The 27393-nt window shown below is 41.2% G+C and overlaps 1 protein-coding gene across 1 annotated transcript; it reads right to left on the bottom strand.

The window, feature by feature from the left end:
* Positions 1 to 2173: 2173 nt before the first annotated feature.
* CX3CR1 (C-X3-C motif chemokine receptor 1) lies at positions 2174 to 13620 on the bottom strand. The gene is made up of 2 exons (XM_020987395.2): positions 13506 to 13620; positions 2174 to 6121 (listed from the first exon to the last, which is right to left on the bottom strand). The coding sequence occupies exon 2, from the start codon at positions 6103 to 6105 to the stop codon at positions 5038 to 5040; it is 1068 nt and encodes a 355-aa protein (XP_020843054.1). The 5' UTR covers positions 6106 to 6121; positions 13506 to 13620; the 3' UTR covers positions 2174 to 5037.
* Between the last annotated feature and the right edge of the window lie 13773 nt (positions 13621 to 27393).

Genomic DNA, 27393 nt, shown 5'->3' with positions numbered 1-27393 from the left:
CACGCACATTTACACCCCCCCCCCAGAACTGGCTATACTTGGTGCCTCTGTTTCCTTTTCTCTCACTCTCTTCTTCTTTTTTTTTTTTTGGCTAGGCCATGGGGTTAACTGACTTGCCCAAGGTCACACAGCTAGTAAGTATTAGGTGTCTGAGGCTGGATTTGAACTTGGGTCCTCCTGAATCCAGGGCCGGTGCTCTATCCACTGCGCCCCCAGCTGCCCCTGACTCACTCTCTTCTTAACCCCCTGAAATCTGGCTTCTGACATCATCACTAAACTGAAACTGCTCTCTCCAAAATAGCCAACAACTACTAATCACCAGTTCTAAGGTCCCTTCCTGATCCTGGTCTTCCTTGACCACTCTTCAGTATTTGACCCTGTTGACCACCCTTTCCTCCTGGAGCTTCTCAGCTTTCTAGTGTTCATTGATACTGATCTCTCGTAGTTGTCCTCCCGCCTTTCCTTCATTTCCTTTTTAATCAATCAGTCAACATTTATTAAGTACCTGCTGAGACAGTCTCCACCCTCAAGGCTGTGTCTTGGAGCCCCTGCTCTCTTCTCTCTCTACTTTATGCTCTCTCTTTTGTGACTTCATCAACTCTTACAGGTTTAATCAGCATCTCTAAGCAGTTGAATCGCATCTATCTATCTATCTATCTATCTATCTATCTATCTATCTATCTATCTATCTATACACACACACATACATACATACATACATGCATACACACATACATATACACACATGCATATACATATATATATTTATATGTATATACATTTCTACATATGCATACATATATACACATATACATACATACATATACACATGTGTATATGTATATAGGTATGTGTGTGTACACATATGTGTATACACACATAATTAAAATCCTAGTCTGTCTTCTAAACCCAATCTCACAACATAAGTTACTTACTTCGTGTTTCCAAGCAGATGTCCCAGAGATATCTCAAAACCAAGAGATATCTCAAAACCAACATGTTGTCCAAAGAATAACTCATTTTCTTTTCCACGAAACCTATCTCTCTTCTGAACTTCCCTATTACTGCAGAGGGAACTACCTTTTTTCTAGTTACCAAGGTTCAGACTCCGGATAATCCTTCACTTGTCGTTCTCATTCAACCCACACAGCTGTCTTTTTAGTCAACGAGTCTTGTTTCTCTCTCTTTCTGTCTCTCTTTCTCTCTGTCTGTCTGTCTCTCTTTCTGTCTGTCTGTCTCTCTCTGTCTCTGTCTCTCTCTCTCTGTCCAATGTCTCTCCATAAATCTGCTCCTTTCCATGCACACAGCCATTCTCATTCAACCCACACAGTTATCTTTTTAGTCAACAAATCTTGTTTCTCTCTCTTTCTGTCTCTCTGTCTCTCTTTCTCTCTGTCTGTCTGACTCTCTTTCTGTCTGTCTGTCTCTCTCTCTGTCTCTGTCTCTCTCTCTGTGTCCAACGTCTCTCACATAAATCTGCTCCTTTCCATGCACACAGCCATCACCTTACTTTGGGCCCTTATTATCTGTCTGCCAAACCATTGTAATACTTTCCTAATTGATCTCCCTTCCTCACCTCTATCCACTCCAGTCCATCCTCCATACAGTCCTGATCATTTTATCCCCTGCTCCATAAACTCCAGTGACTCCCTAGAATCAGATGTCAGACCCTCCATTTAGCATTTATATCTCTTCATGCCTTCCCAGTGTTGTTGCGCCCTACTCCCCACCTCCTACTCTGCAATCAAGCTTGATTTATCTGCTGGCTGTTAGGCACAGCCCATCTTCCACCTCTGTGATCTTGTGTCCCCCATACTTAGAATGGCCGCACCCTTCTCCCCTCCACTTCTTGGAATCTCCATGCTCCTCCAAGACTCAGTGAAGGTGCTACATTCCACCCTTGTTTTCTTGGTTCCCATTTAATTCTGGTTGTTTTCACTCTGGTAGGCACTTTCCAACAATGTTCCCCTCTCCCTCATCCCCGCATGCCCTCCACTGAGTTGCTGTGAATCGATCTCCTTTGGCCATGGCTGAGACCTGATGACTAGTTCTGTCCTGTTCTCCGTGCCTCTTAACTGATTGCCCCTCCCCATAATTACAGACTGGATCCCTGGTACTCTGCCTTGCCCAGCAGGATACAGCAGTGACTCTGGTATTTAAAAATTAACTTGAGTCCAAAAATTTCCAGATTTTATTTACTTCATATTCAAGAAATACAGGTAAACAGATGATTAAGAAGCCAAGGCTCATAAGTACAAAAGATTTACAAGGTATTCTTAATGGCCTACAAACATCCCACCAATATCAAAACCAATCTGTTTTAACAAGAGCTTCTTCTTTCCTTTTCAAATATTGTTATTTACCATAGAAACTTTTACTCTTTATTATTTTTTCTTATTATAGTATTTCTTCCCCTTCTTAACCTCCTTCATACTTTGACAAATTTAAAAGTTATTAAAGCTAGACATCACTTTTTACCCCCCAAGATAATTTTTATTAGTAACCTAGTAAACATCATTAAACACATTATGATACAAACAAAATTTTGGAAAAAAAATTAATTACATGAAAAAACATTAACTTCCATTGTCTTTGATGTTTTTAGAAGAAAAAAAGTATATATTAACTGTAACAAAATAGTAACAAAATCTCAGGTGCGGCCTTTTGACTGAGTCTAAGATTTACAGAACAAATCCTTTTGTTAAGGGGATTTGTTTTGTGAAGTTTGAAGTCAGTCAAAAGGGCCGCACTTGAGGACCTTGAGGGCCACATGTGGCCTTGAGGCTGCAGGTTCCCCACCCTTGCATTAACCCCTGAAGCCTGGCCATGCTTATGAAGAATTTACTGGGAGATGATAGATAGATAGATAGACAGACAGACAGATAGATGTATAGGTGGATCGATAGGTGATAGATAATAAATTGATGGATAGGTAGATAGGGAGATTTGGTTTTTTGTTATTTACATATTTCAACACCAACCTGTTCGAAGTTTTGGCTTCTGAAGGACTTCCTTTCCCCCCCTTCCTATTGCACCCCATTCAGCACTTTTTAAAAGTAGTTTTCCCATGGTATAAATATAACATTTTTTTCTGGGAAGCAAGGGCTTGGGTCCCCTTGACTGTTTATTCTTTAACAAACAAACGAAAAAAAAGAATGTGTTCTCATTCTTTTAAGTCTAGTTGTGAACTAGATTCTGCTCAGTGATTTCACAGTTCTGAACCAATTGCTTCTTAAAGGCTGGCAGGAGTGTCTGGAAACATCTTATATTCAACTAATTCAATTCAACAACCATTTTACTGTGCTGAGTAAATCTGACTTTGACTTCAATTAAACGATTACTATGTACCAGGCACTGTGCTAAGAAGTTGACTGTATCACAAGTCTACAAGTATTCCAAGGAAAACCAGGTGTAATTCCTAGTTAACTTGGAGAGTCAAGAACCCTTGACAACCCCACCAAGGAGTTCTTACCCCACCACACCCCCAACCATAATTTCTCAATATTCACACATATATCAAATGTATAAAGGAAAAGGCCGGCTATTAGTGGAGAATGAGAAATGATTTATTTATGAAATGAAAATGGCGCTGGGTTTAGCGTCCATTGCTCTAACTTTGCACTCCAGTTCCACCATTTCTGTAGCTGTGTGGTCTCATAATTCCAGTTCTGCCACTTTCTGGCCACGTAGCCACATAAACTCTCTGGGCCTTCGTTACACTGTCTGTAAAGTGAGTCACTTGAAGTAGTGGTTAGAATGCTGGACTTGGGGTCAGGACAGACCTGAGTTCATATCCCACCTTTGATACTTATTAGTCCTAGAAGAACTGGGCTTTCTTTCTTTGAAAAGGTCTCAGAGGGGCAATTAGGTGGTGAAATGTAGAGCACCTGGCCCTGGAGTCAAGAAGACCTGAGTTCAAATCCAGTCTCAGACACTTACTAGCTGTGTGACCCTAGGCAAGTCACTTAACCTCCCAAAGAAAAAGTCCCAAGAGTCAGGTTAGAAGATCTAGATGAAAGTATGCATTAGTAAATCAAGTAAGAAGTCTTTATGGAGCATGTGTTCTGTCCTTAGATTGGAGCTGAGTACCTATCTTTGCCCTCAAGGAACTTACGTAGCTTGGGAGGCCAAACAAACAAGTAAAAAAAAAAAGGAGAAAGCAAAGTATTTCACCAAGGAAGTAGGAGCGTTAAGTGCCCAGGGGAGGCAAAGACTGTCATGGGCTGAAGTGGCCAAAAAATGACCATTTGGAAGGAGGATTCAGATACTCAGAGTGGAGTAGGAAAGACATTTTACAAATATTATCAACCAAGTAATGGAAGTGGAAATAGGCATGGTTTATAGATGGTACAATGAGGAGATGCATGACATTACATGGATGTGTTCATAATAATAATTTATCTAAATATTTATCGATAGGTTTACTGGTGCAATCTATATGACTGATCTCATTTGACTCTCAAAATCCTGTGTGTTAGATAATGGAGCTTTTCTCACACCCATTTTACAGTTGGAGCAGTAGAGTCTCAGAGACTTTAAATGACCCACTCTTAATCACATAGCTCAAAAGCCTCCAAAGTGAGATTCAAAGCCAGGGCTTTCTGCCTCCAAGGCTCTATCTACTACACCACACTGCCCCAGGCTATGTTGGAGGGTGATGGAAAATTAGTTTGCATCATGAAAGTGGGAACAGATCCTTTGGAGGACCTTGAGAGCTTGAAAAAGGAGTCATTTGGTTGGGTAGGCAAACTGGAGCGCTTAGAGTTTCTTTAATAAGGGAATGGCGTGTGACAGTGCTGTTTCATGTGGTGGAAGTGCATAGGCATTACTGAAGAGGGGAGAGCCTGGGAGTAAGCAGGCATGCACGGTAGGACTGAGACACTCTATCTCTGCCAGTCTCCATTTTCCCAAGAGTTGTGAACAGGTATTATTGCTCTTCTCTATACATAAGGTGGCTTCCTAGGGGGACCCAATGAATGTTTCTCCTTCTCCCACTCTTGTGCAGCTCACCTTAGAGAGACTGCTCTGTGGTGCCTTTCAGAGAAGGATCGAACCGTCTCCCTCACTTGTGTAGCTCGTAACACTGGCACTTACGATGGTACTTTCTCGCTTGTGAGCGTCAGGGGATAGGAACTGAGAGCGGGCATCATGACTACACAGGATGGACAGGCATTTCCTATATAAATGGTAAAGGTATTTCCTGAATTTTTCGCCAGCAAAAGCATAGATGAAGGGATTGAGGCAGCAGTGGATGAAGGCAATTGTTTCTGTCACGTTCATGGCAAGCCTTAGGTCCTTCTTCAACTCACAACTATCAAAGAGGTTGTAGTATTTGAGTGTTTCCAGGAAGATCATCACATTGTAAGGTGTCCAGAAGAGGAAAAAGACAATTACCACCACCAATATCAGCTTGATCGTCCTTGCTTTTTTGTGGTTTTTGCAAGAAAATATTGTCCGGATGATCCCAAAATAACAGTAGCACATGATGAGAAGTGGGACCATGAAGCCAAGGAAATTTGTTTCCACATTCTGGAGCACAGGCCAGATATCCTGAAGAACGTCAGGGTAATTAGGCAGACACTCATTATCCACTTGTTCAGTGAACATGAACTGGGGGGTTGCAACGAGGATGGCCGTCGTCCAGATGCCAAGACTGACTACGACGCCATGTTGGACTGTCCTGCTATTGAGGGAGTTGGCTGCCAGGACTATCGCCACATATCTGTCAATGCTTATGATAGTGATAAAGAAGATGCCGCTGAAGTAGCCAATGAAGTAGAAGGCAGTGATGAGCTTGCATAAGGCATTGTTGAAGCCGTGCTCATTTAGCACGTAGTGGGTCCAGAAGGGAAGGGTGGTGACAAAGAGCAGGTCAGATAATGCCAAGTTGAGGAGGTAAATGTCTGTGATGCTTTTATGTTTGCCGCTGTTGGTGAGTGCAAGGACCACCAGCATGTTCCCCACCAGGCCAAAGGCAAAGACAAGGGAGTAAAGAGTGGGTAGGAAGATGATCCCGAAATCCAAGACATTCCTCTGGTCACAGGCGATGGGAAAGTTTTCATAGCTGTACATAAATGTGGTTGTTTCAAAGCTTGTTTCAGTCATGGTGAAAGAGAGGTAACTGAGGAAATAAAATAACAATCACGTTAGCCAGCAGAAAGGGCAGAATTCTATAGCTGACCAAGATTGCTCTCAGGACAAGTTGCAAGTTAGGTCAAAATCCCAGTTTTGTACTTAAGTCCTTAAAAGTAATCCTCATGAATACACCTAGTCAAGCAAAACAGATTCCCATGTTGGTCACATCCAAAAAATGTACGTCTCCTTCTGCATATTTAGTCCATTATATCCATCAAGTGAAAGATGTGGGGGGAGGAGGGAGAGATAATAATACTTGTTAAAGGAAAAAAAAAATTAAAAGCAATTGTAAGATCTGCCTTTCTTTTCTTTTTGGGTAAACAGCACGGCCTTCGGCATCCCTTTTCTCTGAGTGTTCTCTCCCATTCTTCACCTTAACTGAACCCTGACTCTCTCAGAAGTGGGCTGCACCCCTTAAACCTTCTGTAGTGGAGACTCTATCTTGTTCCATCTCCTGGGGTATCAGGAGAAGCTAATTCCTTGACCCTTGTAGACCGTTTGCCCCAAGCAGAAAGCCAGTTCACATAATTCAGCCCCAAGACAACTTCTCCCTATCCTTCACGATACTCATTTTGACTAAGTTCAATACAAGTGGCAAAACCTACTTCCCCTTACTTACCTGCTGTTGTATGTATTTTTTGGCGTTTTTCTTTCATAAAAGCTTTGTTTTACTTATGTCTTTTATTTATAACACAACATTAAATTCTGAATACAAAAGCCGTCCCATGTGACAAAGATTAAGGGAGGGAGAAAAAACACTTCAATGAAATCAATCAATACATCATCTTTTTAATGTTTTCTAAAAGAAGAGCCGTTGACAGAAGAGTCCATGTACTCGGTGCCTAACCTAGAGAATAATTTTGTGGGTCAAGTTTCCCATAATCCATTTCTATGCAGTGATTTTTTTTTTAAGTCCAGACCTGAACTTACCTAGTGATTGACTTTTCCCTGAGAGAGAACCTTTTGGCAAGAGCCACCTCTACTTTCTCTCTTAACTCTCTACTCTGTTCTTAACCCCTTACAATCTGACTTCCAACCTTATTATTCCAATGAAACTGCCCTTTGCAAAGTTACTAGTGATCTCTCAGTTGCCAAATCCAGTGGTCTTTCCTCAAAACTCACTGTTCTTGACCTTTCTGCAGCCTTCCACATCACTGATCATATTCTCTTCCTCGAGACCCTCTTCTCTCTAGATTTTTGGGACACCTTTCTTGGTTTTTCCTCTTTGATAACTCTTTCTCTGTCTCCTTTGTCAAATGCTCTTCCAGGTCACTCCCTCTAACCATGGGTGTCCCTCAGGGTTCTGGCCTGGGCCCTCTTCTCTTTCTCCTCTATACCACCTCACTTGGTGATCTCTTCAGCTCCCATGCATTTATGGTAATGTTTATGATAATGATTCTCTATGATAATGATTCCCAAATCTACCTATCCTTCCCCAATCTCACATCTCTACCTGCCTTTCAGACATTTCAAACAGGATGTCCAGTAGACACCTTAAACTCAATATGAGTAAAACAGAACTCAGTATCTTTTCCCCTAAGCTCTCTCCCCACCTCATTCCTTTTCTATTACTGTAGAGAGCACCACCATCCCCCCAGTGCCTCAGGCTCACAACCTAGGAGTCCTGGACTCCTCACTATCTCTCACCCCCATATGCAAGTTGTTTCCAAGCCCTGATGATTTCACCTTTGCAAAATCTTTTGAACTCACTCTCTTCTCTCCTCTAACACCATCACCTCTCCTAGGACAGCCCTTCATCACCTCACACCTAGACTACTGTAATATCTGCTGGTAGGTCTGCCTTCCTCAGTTCTCTCCCCACTCCAATCCATCCTCCCAATTAGTCACTTAAGCGATTTTCCTAAAGTGCAGGTCCCATTATGTCATCCCCCACCCTCAATAAACTCTAGTGGCACCCCATTACCCCCAGGATTGAATACAAAATGCTCTGCTTGGCATTCTAAACCCTTCATAATCTAGCCCTCTCCTTCCTTTCCAGGCTTCTTCCACCTTAACTCCTGGGTCACATTCTCTTCAATCCTGGCTGTTCTACAAACAAGACACTCCCTATCTCAGCTCTGGGCATTTTTTCTGCTTCGCATGCCTGGAATACTCTCCTTCTCCACTCTGACTACTGACTCTGACTTCCTTTGAGTCCAAATTAAATTCCCTGTTTTCCCAGAATCCTTCCCCAACCCCTCTTAATTCCATGCCTTCCCTCTATTAATTATTTCCTATTTATCCTATATATGGAGAGAGCTTGTTTGTACGTATTCCTTTACTTGCTGTCTCCCCCGTTAGATTGTAAGCTCCTTGAGGGAGGGAACGTCTTATGCCTCTTTCTCTATGGCCAGCACTTAGCATGCTCCCTGGCACATAGCAGATGCTTGATAAATGTTTATTGATTGATTATTGATTGATTGACGTTGTGTCTTCATGCTTGCCTTCACTTTTCCAAAATACACCACATGCAGGTTGACCTTAGAAACCCAGGGAACAACCCAGACCTAAACTCCCTCAGAACATTTGGTTCCCACCCACCCAAAGACCTGACACTTTTCCCCACCTCCAAATACGTACACATAGAGCTGATACTTGTTTACTAGTCAGTTGCTTTGTACACCTTGTGATTATGTAAAAATTATTTCATTTTTCAACCCACAGAGATCAAATTGTGGTGCAGTTTCTAAAATTAGGACTTAATCTTTGCTTCCTAAAGCCAGGAAGGGCCTAGCCCCAATCAGGGCCCACTACAGTGCCTTGCACTTAACAGATTTTTATTTAATTGAATTGAATATGTCTGATTGAGGGGAAGCTAGGTGACGCAGTGGATAGAGTGCCTGAGGTTAGAGAGACTCATCTTTGTGAGTTCATTCTGACCTCAGACACTTACTAGCTGTGTGGCCCTGGGCAAGTCACTCAACCCTGGTTGCCTCAGTTTCTTCATCTGTAAAATAAGCTGGAGAAGGAAATGGCAAACCACTCCAGTATCTTTACCAAAAAACCCCAAATGAGGTCATGAAGAGTCAGACACAACTAAAATGACTGAACAACAACAAAGTCCCACCTTCTACAGGAAGCCTTTCCCAAGCCTTCTTAATTATTAATTATTTCCTCTTTATTCTGTATATATTGTTTGTAATATTTTGCATGTTGTCGCTTCTATTAGGTTGTGAGCAGGTAGAGTCTTTTGCCTCCTTTTATATCCCCAGAGCCTAGCCTAGTGCCTGGCACATAGTATGGGCTTAATAAATGTTTATTCATTGATTGATTGAAGTGTATCTTGAACTCAAGTCTTCCTATGTCTGAAGTAGGTTCTTTACTCACTATGTCAAGCTCCATCCTTGCAAATTAGCATGGTAGACTAGGATTATGATGATCTTAGAGTCATGAAGAGCCAGGCTTATACCCTGCCTCAGATACTTGTTCAATCTAACTAACTGTTCAATCCTTGGTAAATTGATTAACCTCTCTGTGACTCAGTTTCCCTCATCTGTAAAATGAGGGGTTGGACTTGACAACCTCAAAGGTCCTTTCCAACTCTAAATCCTTGATCATATGAAATACCCCTTTAATTGGTCATGTCTATCGTTGTCTATGATGGCTGTGGAAATAGCTCTGACCTTAGACTCAGAAGACCTGGGTTTGACTCCTTACCCTCTGGGATCCTCATTTATGAAATAAGGATAAAAATATTTGTGCCCCCTCCTCCAGAGGGATATTTTGAGTAAAATGCCTCATAAATATGACTCATTTCTATTATTTTGAGGGTTCAAGGAAAATAAAGTGGGAATGTTGAAGAGGGTCTGTACGAATCTGGGTTCTGAGGGCTGGAGAAACTAGGGAGGGCTGGACCAGAGGAGAAGCCTTAGTGAGTAATCCTATTTACTCACAAATGCACTGGAGAAAGTGCCTATGACCTCTCTGTGACAAGCAAGTTGATTGAAAAGCAGGAGCCCCATTTCCAAGTCATTTAAGGAAATGATTCAAATGTCCCCAAGTGATAACTGGTAAAAGGATATGAACATGCAGCACTCAAATGAAGAAATCCAAGCTATCTCTGGCCAGATGAAAAAATGCTGCAGATTCGCTAATAATTAGAGAAATGCAAATTAAAGTAACTTTGATGTTCCACCTCATCCATTAAATTGTCAGAGCTAATCAAGGTGGAAAATGACAAATGTTAGAAGGCTGCCCTCAAAAGGGCCCCTTAATTCATGGTTGGCGGAGCTGTGTATCAGTCTGGCCGTTCTGGAAAGCAATTTGGAAGCATGCCCAAAAGGTCATTAAACTGTGTATTTGACTTAGCAGTACCAGGTCTTACATTAGTAAGGCTAAAATATTATTAATTTGGGCTCCTATTAGTTGGAAAGCTATGAATGATTTGAGGTTTGCTTGAGGGTTGGTGAGGAAAGGGTCTATCTAGAAAGTCAGTTCGGACCACATCTGGGCATGGGAAGATTAAACCTTAATGGGAATGTCAGAAGGGTGGCATGGAGGGAGTGAGCGGACCAGACTGCCCCGGAGCCAGGGGACGGCCACTCCAACTCCAGGCTGATAGTATACTAACCAAATGCTAATGTCCTGCCCGTTTTTATTCTTCTGATCACCCTGTGAATCCATTCGCTCTTACCTAGTAAGACTCTAGCACAGTAGAGGGAGACATGTTTAATCAGGGCTGAGTAATTTAGGGTGTGACCTAGAGCACCTCTAATTTCCCCCTCTTTGGGTTGCTTCTCATGTCCTTTTATCCCCCTCTTCAATCAGGGTGGGTAGTGAAGTAAGCCAGAGAGCCAAGAAGGGCCAGATTCAATGTCCGGTTATTTTTGGTTACCTCCTCAATTAACTTTGGATGGCGTGGGAGAAATAAAGTGAGGTGATGAGAGAAACAGTAACCCATATTTCTAGAGTGTTGTCTGGTTTCCTTGGCACTTTCTTCGTAACAACCTTAGGAAACCACACTAACCTATTTGTGCCTCTCACATGACTCTCCATCTCTCATCTCGGCTTCCCCGGGCCTAGAATGCTCTGCCCCTTTGCCTCCCTTCTCTTAGCTTCTGTGGCTTCCTTCAAGACTGAAGTATAGTAATTCTTAGATGGCAGGAATTATCTCATTTGATCCTCATATCAACCACATGGCATAAGTGGCAGTTAGGTGGTCCAGTGGGTAGAATGCCAGGCCAGGAGTCAGGAATATCTGAGTTCAAATCCAACTTAGTAGCTGCATGACCCTGGAAAAATCACATAACTTCTGTTTGCCTCAGTTTCCTCATCTGTAAAATGAGGATGATACCAGCACTGACCTCCTAAAATTGTTGTGAGGATCAAATGAAATACTAAGTGTAAAGCACTTAGCACAGTGCCTGGCACGTAGTAGGTACTTAATAAATGTTAGCTATTATTATTAGCTATTTATTGATTATAATTATGCTATATATTAGTATATATAACATGTATATTATATGTCATACATAATAATATAATGTAGCATATATTATATAATAATGCATTATACATTTTATAATTAGCTATATTATTAGGGTAGCTAGGTGGCACAGTGGATAGAGTGTCAGGCCTGGAGTCAGGAAGACTCCTCTTCCTGAGTTCTAATCCAGCCTCAGACTCTTACCAGCTGTGTGACCCTGGGTAAGACATTTAACTCTGTTTACCTCAGTTTCCTCACCTGTAAAATGAGCTAGAGAAGGAAATGGCAAACCACTCTAGTATCTTTGCCAAGAAAACCTCAAATGGGGTCACAACTGAATGGACACAACTGAAAATGACTAAACAACAAAAATTATTATTATTATTATTATTATTATTATTATTATTATTATTATTATCTGTAAATGGGGATAATAACAACATCTACTTCCCAGGGTTGTTGTGAGGATCAAATGAGGTAATAATTGTAAATCACTTAGCACGGTTCCTGGCATACAGTAGGTGCTATATAAATGTTAGTTATTATTATTCCCCTTTAGCAGATGGGGAATCAGACTGAGAGAGGTTAAGTAACTAACCAAAGGTCACACAGCTGGCAAATGTCTGAGGAGGGATCAGAATTCAGATTTCCTGACTCTGTGTCCAGTGCTTTAGCCTCCACCCCAAGTTGTGGTGAGTGGCATAAAATAGGTACCCAAAATACAGTGGGGAGCCTAGAAAAGGAAGGGGCTAGGACCTGGGACTGGGAGACAAGCCTTGAACAACAGACAGATCTCTGGGGAAGTAGAGGAGAAAAACTTCCAAATAGGTCCAGTAAATGTCAGTCCATTCTTCAGTAACTGTGTATTTATACAAACTCCCCATTATTTCTCTACCTGTTTCCTCAGTGTGGCATTTTATCTTGGCTTTCCTAAACATGATATTTTCACAAGATATGATTTGGTATCTGATGGGTCCCCTGAACATGAAGGATAATAGTTTCTTAGATGTTTCCTTGTGTGCTCTGGGAACAGTCTGCCCTCAATTTCTATCCTCATCTTCTTCCTCTTTGCCCTCAATTTCTGCCTCTGATTTACCTTGTAAGATAGCAAAGTTTCAATGACCTGTTGGAACTCTGAAACTCCCCAGACCTTCTCGAGCCTCAATTCTCAGCTCATTAAGTGAGGAGTGCCTAGGTTTATGGTGCGTGCGTGCGTGCATGTGTGTGTGTGTGTGTGTGTGTGTGTGTGTGTGTGTGTGTGTGTGTGTGTGTATCAGATCAATGATCTCATTGGCATAGGGAGCTCCCAGTGAGGAACTTCCTTGAGTAACACCCATCAGCATCTGTTCTACAACCTCCAGGACAGCATGGTATAGTGGGAGTCAGAAAGATAGGAGTTCAAATCCTTCCTCATTTACTGTGTGACCCTGGGTAACCACAAAACTGAGCCTCAGTTTCCACCATCTGTAAAATGGGGATAATCATATCCCCTACCTTTTGTCATGAAGATCAGATGAGTTACTGCCTTGAAAACACTTTGCAAGTCTTAACGGTTGTATAAATGCTAGGCAGGTATTATTATAAATTATTATTATTATGTTTTTATATACTACTACTATTATTGTTGCCTAGGGCATTGAAAGGCAAAATAATTTGCCCAGCATCAAGCAGGTATCAGAGACAGGATTTGAACTCTGGTCCTTTGCCTCTCCAGGCCAGTGCTCTATCCATTACACCCCATTATTTCTTCTTGCATCCCACATACTCTAGATGCTAAAATAAGCCCCAGGCTCTTAGGCCTAGCTGGCAATGTTCCTCAGTGCTCCCAGCCACCAGTTTTGGTGTTTTCTCTCTTGTTTGACATTTAAGGTAAACCAGCATTACTCAACATCTCAAACGACCCTCCTCTACAGCTTGGTTTAGAAATGGAATCACACTCTCTTACCTTGAGCCACTTCTAAAGCAAACGTCTTTGCCGGCAAGTCAGCTCCTGCCATCAGCCCAGACTTTGTCCAGAGGCAAGTATTTCCCTTTTCTTCTAGCTATTGTAGTAGCACCCTTTGTGAAGGTGGCCAATGGGCTGTCTGCAAGGAAACAACAATTTCCTGTGAGGTACTAGAAAGGGTACTGATTCTGAGTGAAGTAAGGCAAAAGCATTCAATATTGGCCAGTCCTGAAGCATCAGTGAGCAAGGGTGTGGTGTATTGCAGGGGTGTCAGATTCATAAAGAAAAAGCCATATGTAAAAAAAAAATCCTGCAAGCTGCAGATTAATTTAGAAAAACACACTTTAACATTATATATGTTCTATTATATTTTTATTTTGCTAACTAGTTTTAATCTGGTTTGACCTCACTTGTGGGCTTAAGGTGGTGTGAATCAGGAAGACCTGGATTTGAATTCTGCCACACACCTGTACTGCCTATGTGACCTTGGGCAAGTCTCTCTGGGTCTTACCTCTCAGAGCCTCAGTTTCATCATTTGTAAAAGAAGTGGGCAGGACTTGATGAACTCTATAATTCCTTCTAGTTCTAAATCTCTATGATTCTATAATCCAAGAAAAATGTGGGTACACATGCTGATTTGAAGGTAGTATTGGTTCTCTTCCACTGTCCTAAGCTTGCTAACATGCATGACCCTCAGGACATTCCTTTTCAGTTGACCCTAATCCTCCTCCTTTAGGGACTTGGTGTCTGGCATCTCTCTCTTCCCTTTGCAATGGGAGGGGATGCAGCTCCTACAGTAGAAGGGGTGAAGCCATAGCCAGCTGCCTGTGCCCTCAGCCACCTCTCTGCTTGCTACATATACCCTGTCTGAGCCTGGTAGCTCCTAGTTGCTTTCCTTGTCCTTTCCACTTGCTTCCTCTGGCAGGGAAACCTGGGGGTTACTCCAGGATGGGAAAGGCAAATCACCCAATCTTCTGCGACTGAGTTTCCTCATCTGTAAAATGAAAGCTATTGGAGTAGATGGCTTCTTGGGTCCTTTCTAGCTCTATAATCCTTTCAGATTATGACTAATAACTCTCTGATGTCTCCCCCAGAGCAGCTAGTTGGCGTGCCACCCCTGGAGTCAGGAGGACCTGAGTTCAAATGTGACCTCAGATACATACTAGCTGTGTGACCCTGGGCAAGTCACTTAACCCTGTTTGCCTCAGTTTCCTCATCTGTAAAATGAGCTGAAGAAGGAAATGGCAAACCACTCTAGTATCTCTTCCGAGAAAACCCCAAATGGGGTCACAAAGAGTCGGACGTGACTAATCGACCAAAAGAAAAAAAAAATAAGGTTTCTGTGACTCTTCTGCTCATGCAGTCTTGACATTTAGATATTCTGAGTGAAAAGGTGATGTAACAAAATTGTGCTATTATTTTTATATATTTCATTCATTTCACAAATATTTATACAGTGCAGGCTATTGCCATAGCATTGTGCTAAGCGTTATGAAGGACTCAAAGAAACAGATTAGGTTGTTGCCCTCAAGGAAATAATAATCTTGTTAAGAATCCTGACTATGAAACTTCAGTATCTTCTCTCTGGGAGACCACACACACACACACACGCACACGCACACACACACACACACACACACACACACACACATACACACCCCTAAAAAGCTAAATAGTGCAAGCTCATGTTGGAGAAGTTCTGGATGAGGGGTTCCAAATTCAATTCCAAATCAAGTTCAATAAACATTAATTCAGTGTCTACTGTTACCAATCAACAAGCATTTATTAAACACCTACTGTGATAGTCATTTTGCTAATGACTGGGGACACAGACATCAAAACCAAACCATACGTCTAAGGTTCTTTATGTGTTGGTGAGGTCAGAGGGGCCTACTTGAAGGGCCACCAGACTAGCATAGTCTTAAAGGTTGAGTTAGCTTTCGGAGAGAATTGGAGTAGACATCCTTTTAGAATGCTTTATTCAGTGATTTTCGTCTAGCAATCCTATAACAAAGGTGGTTCAAATATATTACCAAATCCATTTTTTTAAATGACAAAGCCAGCTCAAAGATGTTCGTTGCCTTGCCCGAGTAAGTCACTATCTTAGAAGACAAAGACTTGGATCCAAATCTCCAGACTCCAGGCTTCGTGTTCTCGCCCTCACACTCATGCTGCTTTATAGGCACAAAGCCAAGGAGACAGGAATCAGCAGGGCATGTTTGAGGGATCGCTGAGTAGAACAATCTGATTACAGCAGAGGGCTCTCAATAAGGAACACTGGGAAGTACATTTAGAAATTAAGGGTTCACAGATTTAAGAGCAGGGAATTTAGAGGCTACCAATTCTACCCTCATGTTTTACAGATGAGGAAAATCTAACAAGTATCTGAAGCAGTATTTGAATGCTGGTCTTCCTGACTCCAAGTTCAGTGCTCTGCTCACTACTCCATATTCCCTCTAATTTTGTACCACGTTGCTGAGGTCACCAAGCAAAGAAATTTAGACTTTTTTTTATTGGCAATGGGGAGCCAATTGAAGGCTTGAGGATAAGAAAAAAACAAACTAGTTGTGTGGCCATAGACAAGACACAACCACCATGAACCTCGGTCTCCTCATCTATAAAATGGGAATAGTATGAAACTAGTACCTTCTTAACACAACTGTTGTGTAAGGAAACACAATCGTGAATGCAGCATGTTTTTAAAAACGTTGAAGTTCTATGTAAATCTCCCTTTTTATTATTATTATTGGCTGAGAAGACTAATATGGTAGAGGAGGAAAGAATGGATTGGATATGAGAGCCACTGGGACAAGAAAGGAAGGAAACAAGTATTTATTCAGTGCTTACTATATGCTAGGAACTGTGCTAATCATTTCACAGATATTATCCTGTGTGATCCTCACGACACCATTATTATCTCTATTTTACAGTTGAGGCAACTGAGGTAGACACAGGCTTAAGTGACTTGTGCAGGATCACACAGCTAGTAAACATCTAAAGCCTGATAGGAACTCAGGTCTTCCTGACTCCAGGCAGCCCCTAGAGAAAAGGAGACTTTCAGTATGTTTTCTACTCATCACTCAGAGCAAACTGGTCACAGATTGGCCTTTAGATAGCTTCCCACCACATTCCCCTGATAGGTGGAGGGGAACCTGGGAAGTATCATTAGTAGAAGTATTTATGTGACATGAACCATATTTGCAGGCTCAGGATGAACGAGTACCACTGTGGTCAGTGTAAGGACCACTGGATTTCAAGTCAGAAGACGTGGTTCTGAATCCTAGCTTGTGACGTTGGGGAAGTCACTTATTCTCTCTCTAGGCCTCCGTTTCCTCATCCATAAAATGGCAGGGTTGGATTAGGTGATGTTCAATGTGCAAGCTCTGCTTTTTATAATCCTACAGATTTAAGAGATACTGCTTAGGAAGGATTGATAAGACTCAGTGACAGTCTGGAAAGGAAGTGAAAAAGAACGGAGCAAAGATGGCTATTTGACATCCATACTTGTTCATTGATTGATAGGAGACAAGAGTATGCTGGATAAATGTCACCATACCGAAATGGGGCTCACCTCAAAGAGTGTCACCCAGAATTTCAGAACTAGAAAGGACCTCAAATGTTCTGTTCTCTAAATAAATCCATTCATTTTTATACATGAGCAAAAGGCTCAAAAAAGGCTGGAAGGAGTTTAGGGACTTGTTTCAGGTTACATGGGTAGTAAGTGGCAAAAATAGGACTCAGTTTAGGTCTTCTGATTCCTCTCTACCAAATAATGTCTTTCAAGCCTAGTGTCAAGAAGACTCATCTTCCTGAGTTCAAATCTGGCCTCAGACATTTTCTAACTGTGTGACCCTAGGCAAGTCACTTAACCCTGTTTGCCTCTATTTCTTTATCTGTAAATGAGCTGGAGAAGGAAATGGCAAATCACGTTAGTATCATTGCCATGGAAACCCTAAATGGGGTCATAAAAAATCAGATACAACTGAAACAACTCAGTAACAATAACAAACCAATTGAGATATAATTTGGGATGATACTAAAGTATTACTAGCACTAAACTCTACCCACAAAGGGTGTTAAAGCAACTCATTGTGGAAGGAGCTTTTACTTTGACTTCTATCAAATATTTCTCATAGATTTTTTTTTGGAGTGGTTCAAAACTTGACTTAACAAATATTTATTCTCCAAAAGGTAGAGAAAGTGATTCAGGAAATCACTATTTGTATATGATTCTTGAAAATGAGGAGGAACTAGCCCGCAATGCAGAAATGGCATGCATTTTAAGGGGGAAGGTCTGTCTCTGTCTTAGACTTGTAGCAAAGTCAGGTATAGCCTGACATACTGGGTTTGGGGAGAATATATTTCAAAGAATTGAGAGAAAGTATAGGCAAATTCCCATGGATTATGGTTGTTTAAGAAAAGTAAGCCCCACAGCCATGAGAAACTCTCAAAAATGAAATTCTGGAAACATAAAGAAAAACAATTCTCATAGGGAGGAAAAGGAATTCTCTAAAGAGGCTCTTATAAATGTACATGGAACTCATCAGACAACCATTATTTTAAAAGGACACATAGAAAAGATAGAAGGAGGGGAAGTCACAGAGGATGAATAGCATAGTGTAAGGGAAACTGAGACTCAGAATGACCTGAGGTTGGTTAGGAATGATTAAGGACAACACAAAGAGTGAGGTTTTAAAGGTCATATTCAGGGAAAGAAGAGAAAAGGAGCATGATGATAGATTGGACAATGATAATGCGTGACTGAGAGAAGGCAGAGCCATGAATTCTATTTTGTTCTTGTTTTCTTGGCCAAGGAGAATGATCTTTGGCCTGCAAAAGAGAGGACAAAATGGTATAATGGGGAATTGAAAGCAAAAATAACTAAAGAGGCAACTTGGTGTTCAGTTGTGTCTGACTCTTCATGACCGCATTTGAGGTAGCAAAGCTACTAGAGCGGTTTGACATTTCCTTCTCCAGCTCATTTGACAGATGAGGAAAGTGAGCCCTACGGGGTTAAGTGACCTCCCCAGGGTCACACAGCTAGGAAGTGTCTGAGGCCAGATTTGAACTCATGAAGATGAGTCTTCCCGATTCCTAGCCCAGTGCTCTATCCACCACACCACCTAGCCGCCCTTATTCTTAGAAGGCACTTAGCAAATGTGGAATAAATGAAAAACCATCTCTTCCCCTGAAAATCCTATGTCAATAACCTTAAAAAGCGTCCTCTCTTGTGCAAGTTAAATAGTTTGCTCTGTGCCCTTTCTCATACTATGAATTTGCTTAGTCCAGAAATTGTCAGAGTGTGGTCCGTAGACTCCTAACCTTTTGGAGGATCTGTGATGTCAAAATGATTGTCATTATAATATTGATGTTATTTATATAATTCACACAAATATAAATTCTTTGGGTTTATCCATAATGTTTAAAAGTATAAAGAGGTCCTGATGCCAAAAGGTTGGAGAACTGCTGGCTTAGTCAATCACAGAGCTTCTACCAGAGGACTGGTGACATGGCTGACATCACTTGGGAGGGTAGACAGCAGCCATGACTGGAGCTCTCTGAGGCCAAATCCATTACTCTTTTCCCCACACCATGGTGACTACAACTTGGGGAAAGGAAGTGGCATTGGTCAGCTTTGAGGTGGTTTTTCATCTCTCTTGAAACCTGTGGATTTGGAACCCTCTTGTCTCCCCAATTATAAACTTTGTGCACCCCCTTTTGGAAGGGATGTATATTGCACCCCCGGGTCATTTCCTAAAGTATTGGGTCTTGTTTTAATCAGCTGAAGAAAGATACGATGGATTTTCCCATTGGACTTGTTTTCTTCCCCCTTACCCAGGTAATTTGAGTGTCACCTGAATGCATTTTCTGATACATTATTGGTGCCAGCTGGACATTAGCACTTTGCAAGGTGCTTTGCACTTTTCTTTTGACCCTTAGGCTGTATTTTGTTTATATTTCAGTGAGGCTGTGAATTTGGTGATATGGACTTTCTGCATCACTGTGGAGGCTGAGCCAACCACCTTGTCTCAGCCTGTATGATTATAGACCAGACCTTTCCATAAACCACCGAGGGAGGCACTACCCAATTCACTGGAGGCTTTCCCCTGGTTTTTTAAATTATTCCTGGACAACAAGGCTACCCTGGGGTCTGTCGTTATAATAAAAAGATTTGCTCTGTGAAGTTTGGATTCAGTCAAAGGGCCATACTTGAGGACCTAGAGGCCACAGGTTCCCCACCCCTGCATCCATTGCCCATCCAATTGCAGATCATGGTGTGACTGATATGGAATCTTTATCCACATTGCTTTTATGCTGTGGGTGTTTTATAGCTTAATCTGGTTCTGCCAACTATTTATTAGTTAGGTGACCTTGGACATTCTACTAAATTTTCAATTAAACTCAATAAATATTTATTAAAGGCTTACTGCGTACCAGGCACTGTGCTAAGCACTGGGGATACAAATTCGAAAAACACAGTCCCTGCCCTCAAGGAGCTTTCAATGGAAGGAAGCTAGGGGAAGGTGAAGAGGGGAATTTTGTTCCATGGAATTCAGACTAAACAGAGTTGGAGATGGGTAGTACAGTGAGCGGGGAAAAAAGTTTTGGGAGTTTAGTGTTCTACCCTTCAGCTCTCTAATCGGAAGGAAGAAGAAGCTGAGGGAGTAAGAAGGTGCTGAGTATTTCAGGTTAAGTTAACCAGCAGGATGAGATTTCCCATGATTAGCTTATTCTGAGAAAGCCATTTTATGGAGTTCGGACCAAGCTGAGAGGCAGTTTCTTCATATGTAAAAAGAGATTCGGACTCATTGGCCTCTTAAACCCCTTCCAACTCTAAATCTGTGGTTCTTCCATCTCTCAGTCTCTGATCATAGATCCCACTGAGGAAGCCCTGTTATGTTCTAGGGCTCAATGGCATCTCCAAATGGAACATCTAGACTGGAATCTCTCAGTTAATATGGAATTCGTCTTTGATTTAGGTTTTGTCCAGGATATCCTCTTTGACGTTGGTGAATACATCTATCTGGTAAGTGCACATTTCTTTCTTTCTTTCTTTTTTTTTTCCTGTGCCTAACAGTGTTCCTACTTGGCAGATGGTTGATCAAAGTCATGTCCACACTCATGTCCCTTGTGGAATCTTGGATGGCTTTAATATGTATAAAAAGTTACGTTGTAACTTTTTCCCCCTGGTAATTCTGACAATAGTATCTATATCTTTGAGCCAATTGGATGATTTGGTGGGGGGAAGGGAAAAAGCATTTATATAGTGCCTACTATGTGCTAGGCTCTGTGCTGAGCACTTTTTTTTTTTTACAAATTTCTCTCATTTGATCCCTGCAAAGTAGGTGTTATTATTATCCCCATTTTATAGTTGAGGAAATTGAGGCAAATAGAAGTTTAGTGACTTGCTCAGGGTCACACAGCTAATAAGTATCTGAGGGTAGTTTTAAACTCCGGTGTTGCTGACTAGAACCAATTCTAACTGCAGAAAATCATCCATGAAAGCCTGTCTGCTCCTTCCTATTTTTCATTAAGGAAACTCTTTATGTTTGCAAAGTCTGTTCTCATGAAGATTTTATAGATATGAAAAAATTAATACGCTGTTTAGTTGTTTCAGTCATGTCTGAATCTTCATGATCCCTTTTTGGGGTTTTCTTGGCAGAGATACTAGAATGGTTTGCCATTTCCTTCCCTAGCTCATTTTACAGAAGAGGAAACTGAGGCTGATTGAGGTAGAGAGGGTGTCACAAGGATAGTAGGGGTGGAGCCAGGTCTAGAACTCGGGTTTTCCAACTCCTACCTGATTTCACTTTGAATAGACACAGTTCTTTATACAGTTCAGATATTGCTATGAAAAAACAATTAAACAGTGAGTTCTTCGAGTGGAGGGAAAAATGTTGGAATGGTTTTCCAAGTGAGGTATCCAGAGTGTGGCACTTTAGCAATCCTTGCAGTGTTGGTGACAGGAAAGCCTGTTAGAGTCTAAGGAAGGATTGGTAATTCTGATCTCCCCTGAAGTTAAATTTAAAAGTAAAGAAAAACACCCAGTAGATGTCACCCTTATCCCCCTCTCTTCCAAAGACTCTTTGGATGAAAGGAGTTTTTCTAGAATTCTTTTCTCTGAACAGCTCTGCTGTCTGCATCAAGGGTGTGAAATAAAACAAATATAAAGTGCATTTTTAATACACATTGAGCACTGGGGAGGCCCTGAACCCTCATAAAGGACCTGGAGGGGAAATTGCAAATTTCTGAAGAATCAAGGGGCTTGATCAGTTCTTCGAAGCCTTATCTTCCCTCACTCATTCATGACAAATATACAGAAACCGCCATCAGGTATCATCTAGAAAGGGAAGTTAACTCTGTGGAAAAAAATAAATTAATGGTATGAGTGAGAAGACATTGGTGCTCAATACCTACTTACCAAAATGAAAATGTTTTAACTTCTTGACTTTTAAGAAATTGAACTTTTGTCTTCTTTCCAGAAGAAATGCTGATGAATGCCCTTGATTCAATTCAGTTTAAATTAATTCAATTCAGTTCAATATCTATTTATTTGTCCAAGGTACTTGCTAGGGATACAGAGATGAGATAATGGCTGCCTACAGTCTGTTGGGTCAAATATTTGACCTCCTGGACCAACCCAACAATCATTTATTGTTGTCATTCCTTTTTTTTTTTTTTTGAGTGAGGCAGTGGGGTTAAGTGACTTACCTAGAGTCACACAGCTAGTGTCGTGTCTGAGGTCAGATTTGAACTCAGCTCCTTCTGATTACAGGGCTGGCATTCTATCCACTGGGCCACTTAGCTGCTCCTATTGTTGTCATTCTTATACCATTCTCATTCACCCTTCACCCCCAAATAAAACTATAGAGGTAGCACTTCTCTACAATTCTTGGTTTATATGTGACTTTTCAACTAAATAGCACAAAAGAGATTTTTAAGGTTTTAGGGGCTATCCTGCGTGTGTAGAAATGTCTTATATTCCAGGCCCTTTTTTATTTTTTTCAGTATTGGGGCACATGATGGCCACGTATTTGAGTCTGAGGAGATACTGCCAAGGACAAGGGTTGTCTTGGCAAAGATACTGGAGGGGTTTGCCATTTCCTTCTCCAGCTCATTTTATAGATGAAGAAACTGAGGCAAACAGGGTTAAGTGACTTGCCCAGGGTCACACAGCTAGTAAGTGTCTTGAGATCAGATTTGAACTCACAAAGATGAGTCATCTTGACTCCAGGCCCAGCATTCTGTGCACTATGGCGCAACCTAGTTGCATCCTACTCTTCTTCAAGTGAATATCTAGCAGCCCCAACATGCTCCCACCACCAAATGTCAAGTCAAGGATCTAACACGGAGCCTAGAAAAGGGCAGTAGGAGTTTCACAGAATCATATAATTACAGCATTGAAAGGGACATTGGAGCTCTTCTTATCCAGCCCTCTTGTTTTATAGATGCAGAAACTGAAACTCAAAGAGGTCAAGTCACCTGTCTCTGGACACACAGCTATTAAGCATCAGAACTGGAACTTGAACTAGATTTCCTGACTCCATGACTAGAGCTCTTCCACCACACCATGTGACCTACAATAGCACTTTGCCATTTTCTTTCTTTTTTTTTTTCTTTTGGAGGCATTTGGGGTTAAGTGACTTCTTGCCCAGAGTCACACAGCTAGTGAGTGTTATCTGTCTGAGGCTGGATTTGAACTCAGGTCCTCCTGACTCCAGGCCTGTGCCACTGTGCCACCTAGCTGCCCCTGCCTTTGCCATTTTCAAAGCATTTTTGCATATAGGATCTTATTTGAACATAATTCATAGGTTTCAGAATCAGATCATCTAATCTAATTCTTTCATTTTACAAATGAGAAAACTGAGGCCTGAGAGCTTAAGCCTTTTATTCAAAGTCCCAGCTTGAAAGAGTAGGTATATCTGAGACTAGAACCCAGATCTCAAACCAGTACTGTCTTTACCTCATACTGTTAAGTCCGACACAAATACTTCTTATAAACCAATGCTTGAGTAATCCGTTTACCCTTGAAAGATCCTTTTAAAAGTCCTACATTTTATTTATGTGGGTGTATGATTTGATGATCTTTCTACATTACTGTTGACGTGAATTTATGTGATATGATACAATGAAAGGCACGGTGGTCTAGAATCTAGCCTGGGGCTGGGCTGCCCTTATATTGCTCTTTGACACTGGGCAAATTATTTTGCTCTGATCAAGAAGGCTTTAAAATTAAAAGGGAGGGGAAGGAAGAAAATTGTCCCAAGCCAATTCTAGAACCGTAAGGAGTACCAGGAATGTTGACCCACCTGTCACCCTCTTAGCACACCAATAAGCAGCAACAATCACTTGACGAGAGCAATAGCAGAAGAGAGCACCAGTAATGCACAGATGGAAAAAAAAATCGAAGAAGCGAGCCAGCAGTAAAACTCATGGCTTATTTTGTGCATATTTGTGCACAAACGTGCAAATGATGGGTGAAAACCAAGACAAATCTAGAGATTCTAATATTTCTGAGCATCCTAGAAGAGAAGTAGCCATGGATATGCTAGTAAATATATGTAACAATCAGGTTCTCCAAAAAATAAATATACACACTTTTAAGTTTAATCCATCTTACTGACACTTTCTTCTATTAACACATAATTAACACCTCTAGACAGTTGAAAAAAACAACAAATTGAGCCCTGATTTATAGTTATTGCTGATTTCTGAGGTGTAAAAGCTGGCACTGAAGATTTAACAATCACCTCACAAGTAGGTCAGAGCTGGCTCTAGCACACCCCTTGGGGTAATACCCTTGTTCTGCCAGGTGATGTCAAACTCAGAGCACCACAAGCTTATTGGGAACCGGTACTCATAGGTTCTTTTGGTCTTGGACATTGAAAGCCTGGGAGATGAACCCCATAAGCCAAAAATAAAATTTTACTCCAAAGAGAGAAATATTTAATGGGCACCATGAAGCATAGGGGCTATTATGGGAATTCTGAAATCAGTAGCAAAAATATTATCAAGCAAATAAACAATCAGAAATTATTAAAGTTCTTCACACACAACTTGGCCTCTTTTTACCTTTCTAGTGTTTTTACACTTTGCTGCCCTCCACACGCTTATTAATCCAGATACACTGGCTTGCATACTGTTCTTCAACCATGATACTCCATCTTTCATCTCCATGTCTGGAATGCTCTCACTCTTTACCTCTACCTCTTAGTTTCCCTGTATTTCTTCAAGACTCAGTTCAAATGCTACCCTTTTTAGAAGGGTCTTTCCTGGTCTTTCCAAATGCCTTATACTCTAAAATCACTTTCTACCTACTCTGTGTATCTTGCACCTATTTCTTTGCATGCTCTTTCCCTCATTAGAATGTAAGCTCCTTGAGGGCAGGAACTGTTTATACCCTTGTTTGACCTACCACATTTTTAGCACAGGGCATGGCCCATAGTAAGAAATTAATAAATACTTGTTGGCAGATTGATTCTATAAAAATGATTTCTATATAATGAAAATGGGATATTTAATGACAATTCTAGAAATATTTGTTGTTGAGTCATTTCAGTTGTGTCCAACTCTTTATGACCCCGTTTTGGGGTTTTCTTGGCAAAGATACTAGAGTGATTTGGCATTTCCTTCTCCAGCTTGTTTTACAGATGAGGAAACTGAGGCAAATAGGGTTGAGTGTCTTGCCCTGGGTCACATAATTCTAGAACTATAAAGCACACAATTATTCCTGGTAAAAGATTACCTCTCCTAGGCTAGGGTTGGTATGTGTAAGTGTAAGGTCATACTGGAAAGAACTCAGGCTTTGGAACTTAGATTCAACCTCTGATTCTTTCTCCATGTGGGACTTCAGGCACTTCATTTAAGACCCGAGGCCTCAGTTTGCTAATCTATAAGATCAGGTTGGACTAGATGATCTCTGACATCTTCTCTAGCTAATCTAGAATACCATACAGCAGTTTTACCAAGTTTACAAAGAAACAGGGAGCCATTAAACTGTGCATGAGGATTCCCATGAGCTATGTGTTGACTTCAAAAATTACATGTCAATATTATCAGTGGTTTTTTGTATTTTTATTTATTTTGTTGAATATTCCTCAGTTATGTTTTGATGTGGTTCTGACCACACTCATGGACCCATGAACTGCATGCATGACACCTCTGCTATACAGTATCATCCTAGCTTCCCAACTTTGAGAGAGGGAGAGACAGACAGATAGGCGTCAGAGACATCCCTCTGCTCCTTGGCTCATCTCTGTGTTAGAGAGTAACTTTGGGCCTCACTATGATTCCCTTATTGTCACCCAGAAGAGAAGAGGGCACTAAAAGGTCTGAGAGGAACCAAAGGGGTGTTGCTCTAGTGACTAGCCAGAAAGAAGACAGTGAGAGAAGAAGATGGCTCCACAAGACCTGCCTGAAACCCTGTCTCTTACTCCAGGACCTTCTTGCTAGGCCCCAAGGCTATCCCTTTACCAAAAGTATCACAATATCTCCTCCCCCCAACTGGGGTCTCCTGGTGATAGTTTCAAGCCCCAAACCAGAGGAATGTGGTCCCACTTAATGAATATTCGGTTTCAGTTTAGTCTGTGTGCTCACTGGGGGCAAGAACAATTTGCAATAGGAAGCTGCCCCCTCCATCCTTGTGATTGACCAGGCCCCATTTTGGCTGGCTGAAACTAATAGAAGAGACAGTATGATCCTCCCTCATCCCAACAGCTAAAAGGGGTCAATTTTGAATTATGATATTGCCAGAGATGACATGGAATTATGGAAAACTTCTGACAAAATTCAGGAAGGTAAATTTGACTTTCTAGCCATCACTGAGACCTGTGAAATAGAATTATTATTAGGATTAGGATTTGGCTCTGGAAGGGTATTCCTTATTCAAAAAAAAAAAAAGAGACCAAAGTAAGAATTAAATAAATATTTTTAATTAAGTAAATTAAAAGTAAATAAGTAAAAAAAAGTAATACTTATACTAGGAAATCCAGGAACCTGATAGAATGCCTTATTCATTTATGTATAACATACATATTTATACTGATCCCCTACCTAATTCCAGTACAACTGAGAACTTCTGCCTTGTCCCCACAGCTTATCCAAAAATCCCTACCTCCTCTACCAAACCTTCTCTGATTCCTCCAGCCCACACTGGTATGTGCCTTCCTTGAACCCCCAAAGACTAATAAGGAGAAAACAGAGTAGTATAGAGAATCAGAAAGTCTTGTTTTAAATCCTGTCTTTGTTACTAGTTGTATAATCATTACCTGACCTCTCTCAACCTCAGAAGGTGTTGTCAAGGTCGAAATGGTCTCTGGCCTTGTGACAGAGTGGTCATTGCCCAGCCGTTTTACACAAACCTAAGACCTCAGACTTTGGGCAGTTTCCAAACAGCCTGCCTGATGCAGAAGACTTTCCCCTAAATCTAACAGATGTCAGGATCAGGGTGAGGATTAAGTCACGGCTATTAACAGAGGCAGAATCATCTGAGACCCACCCCCACCCTTCACAGCAAATAGGGCCATAATGGATACTGATTACTAGAGTTTCAGAATGTGAATTGTACCTTCTTTGGAAAAAAAAAGTCTCATTAAAGAACTTTTCTCAGTTTGAGTCAAAGGTTCCTCTGAGACCATTTAATTTTCCATTTAGAATGACTGGCTTTCTAATACATATATGTATATTGCCATAGATATTGCTATTGATATATACTTTGCATTTCTTAATAAGTGAATAAGATTTGTCAGGGGGTAGAGAGGAAGATAAGTGATTGTTTTCAAAGTAGCTTAGTTAGCTCTTCTCCCCAAAAGTACATTTCTATGAGAAAGAAATACTGTCGAATACCTGAGGTCATCTAATCCACCCCATACCTGAGCAGGAATTCCCC

The sequence above is a fragment of the Phascolarctos cinereus genome, unplaced genomic scaffold (assembly GCF_003287225.1).
Source record: "Phascolarctos cinereus isolate Bilbo 61053 unplaced genomic scaffold, phaCin_HiC Scaffold_1;HRSCAF=81, whole genome shotgun sequence".
NCBI lineage: Eukaryota > Metazoa > Chordata > Mammalia > Diprotodontia > Phascolarctidae > Phascolarctos > Phascolarctos cinereus.
This window is presented reverse-complemented; position numbering and strand designations above follow the sequence as displayed.

What these genes read in the sequence shown, in the direction of transcription:
- CX3CR1 (XM_020987395.2), bottom strand. Translation starts at nt 6,105, where the DNA reads ATGACTGAAACAAGCTTTGAAACAACCACATTTATGTACAGCTATGAA.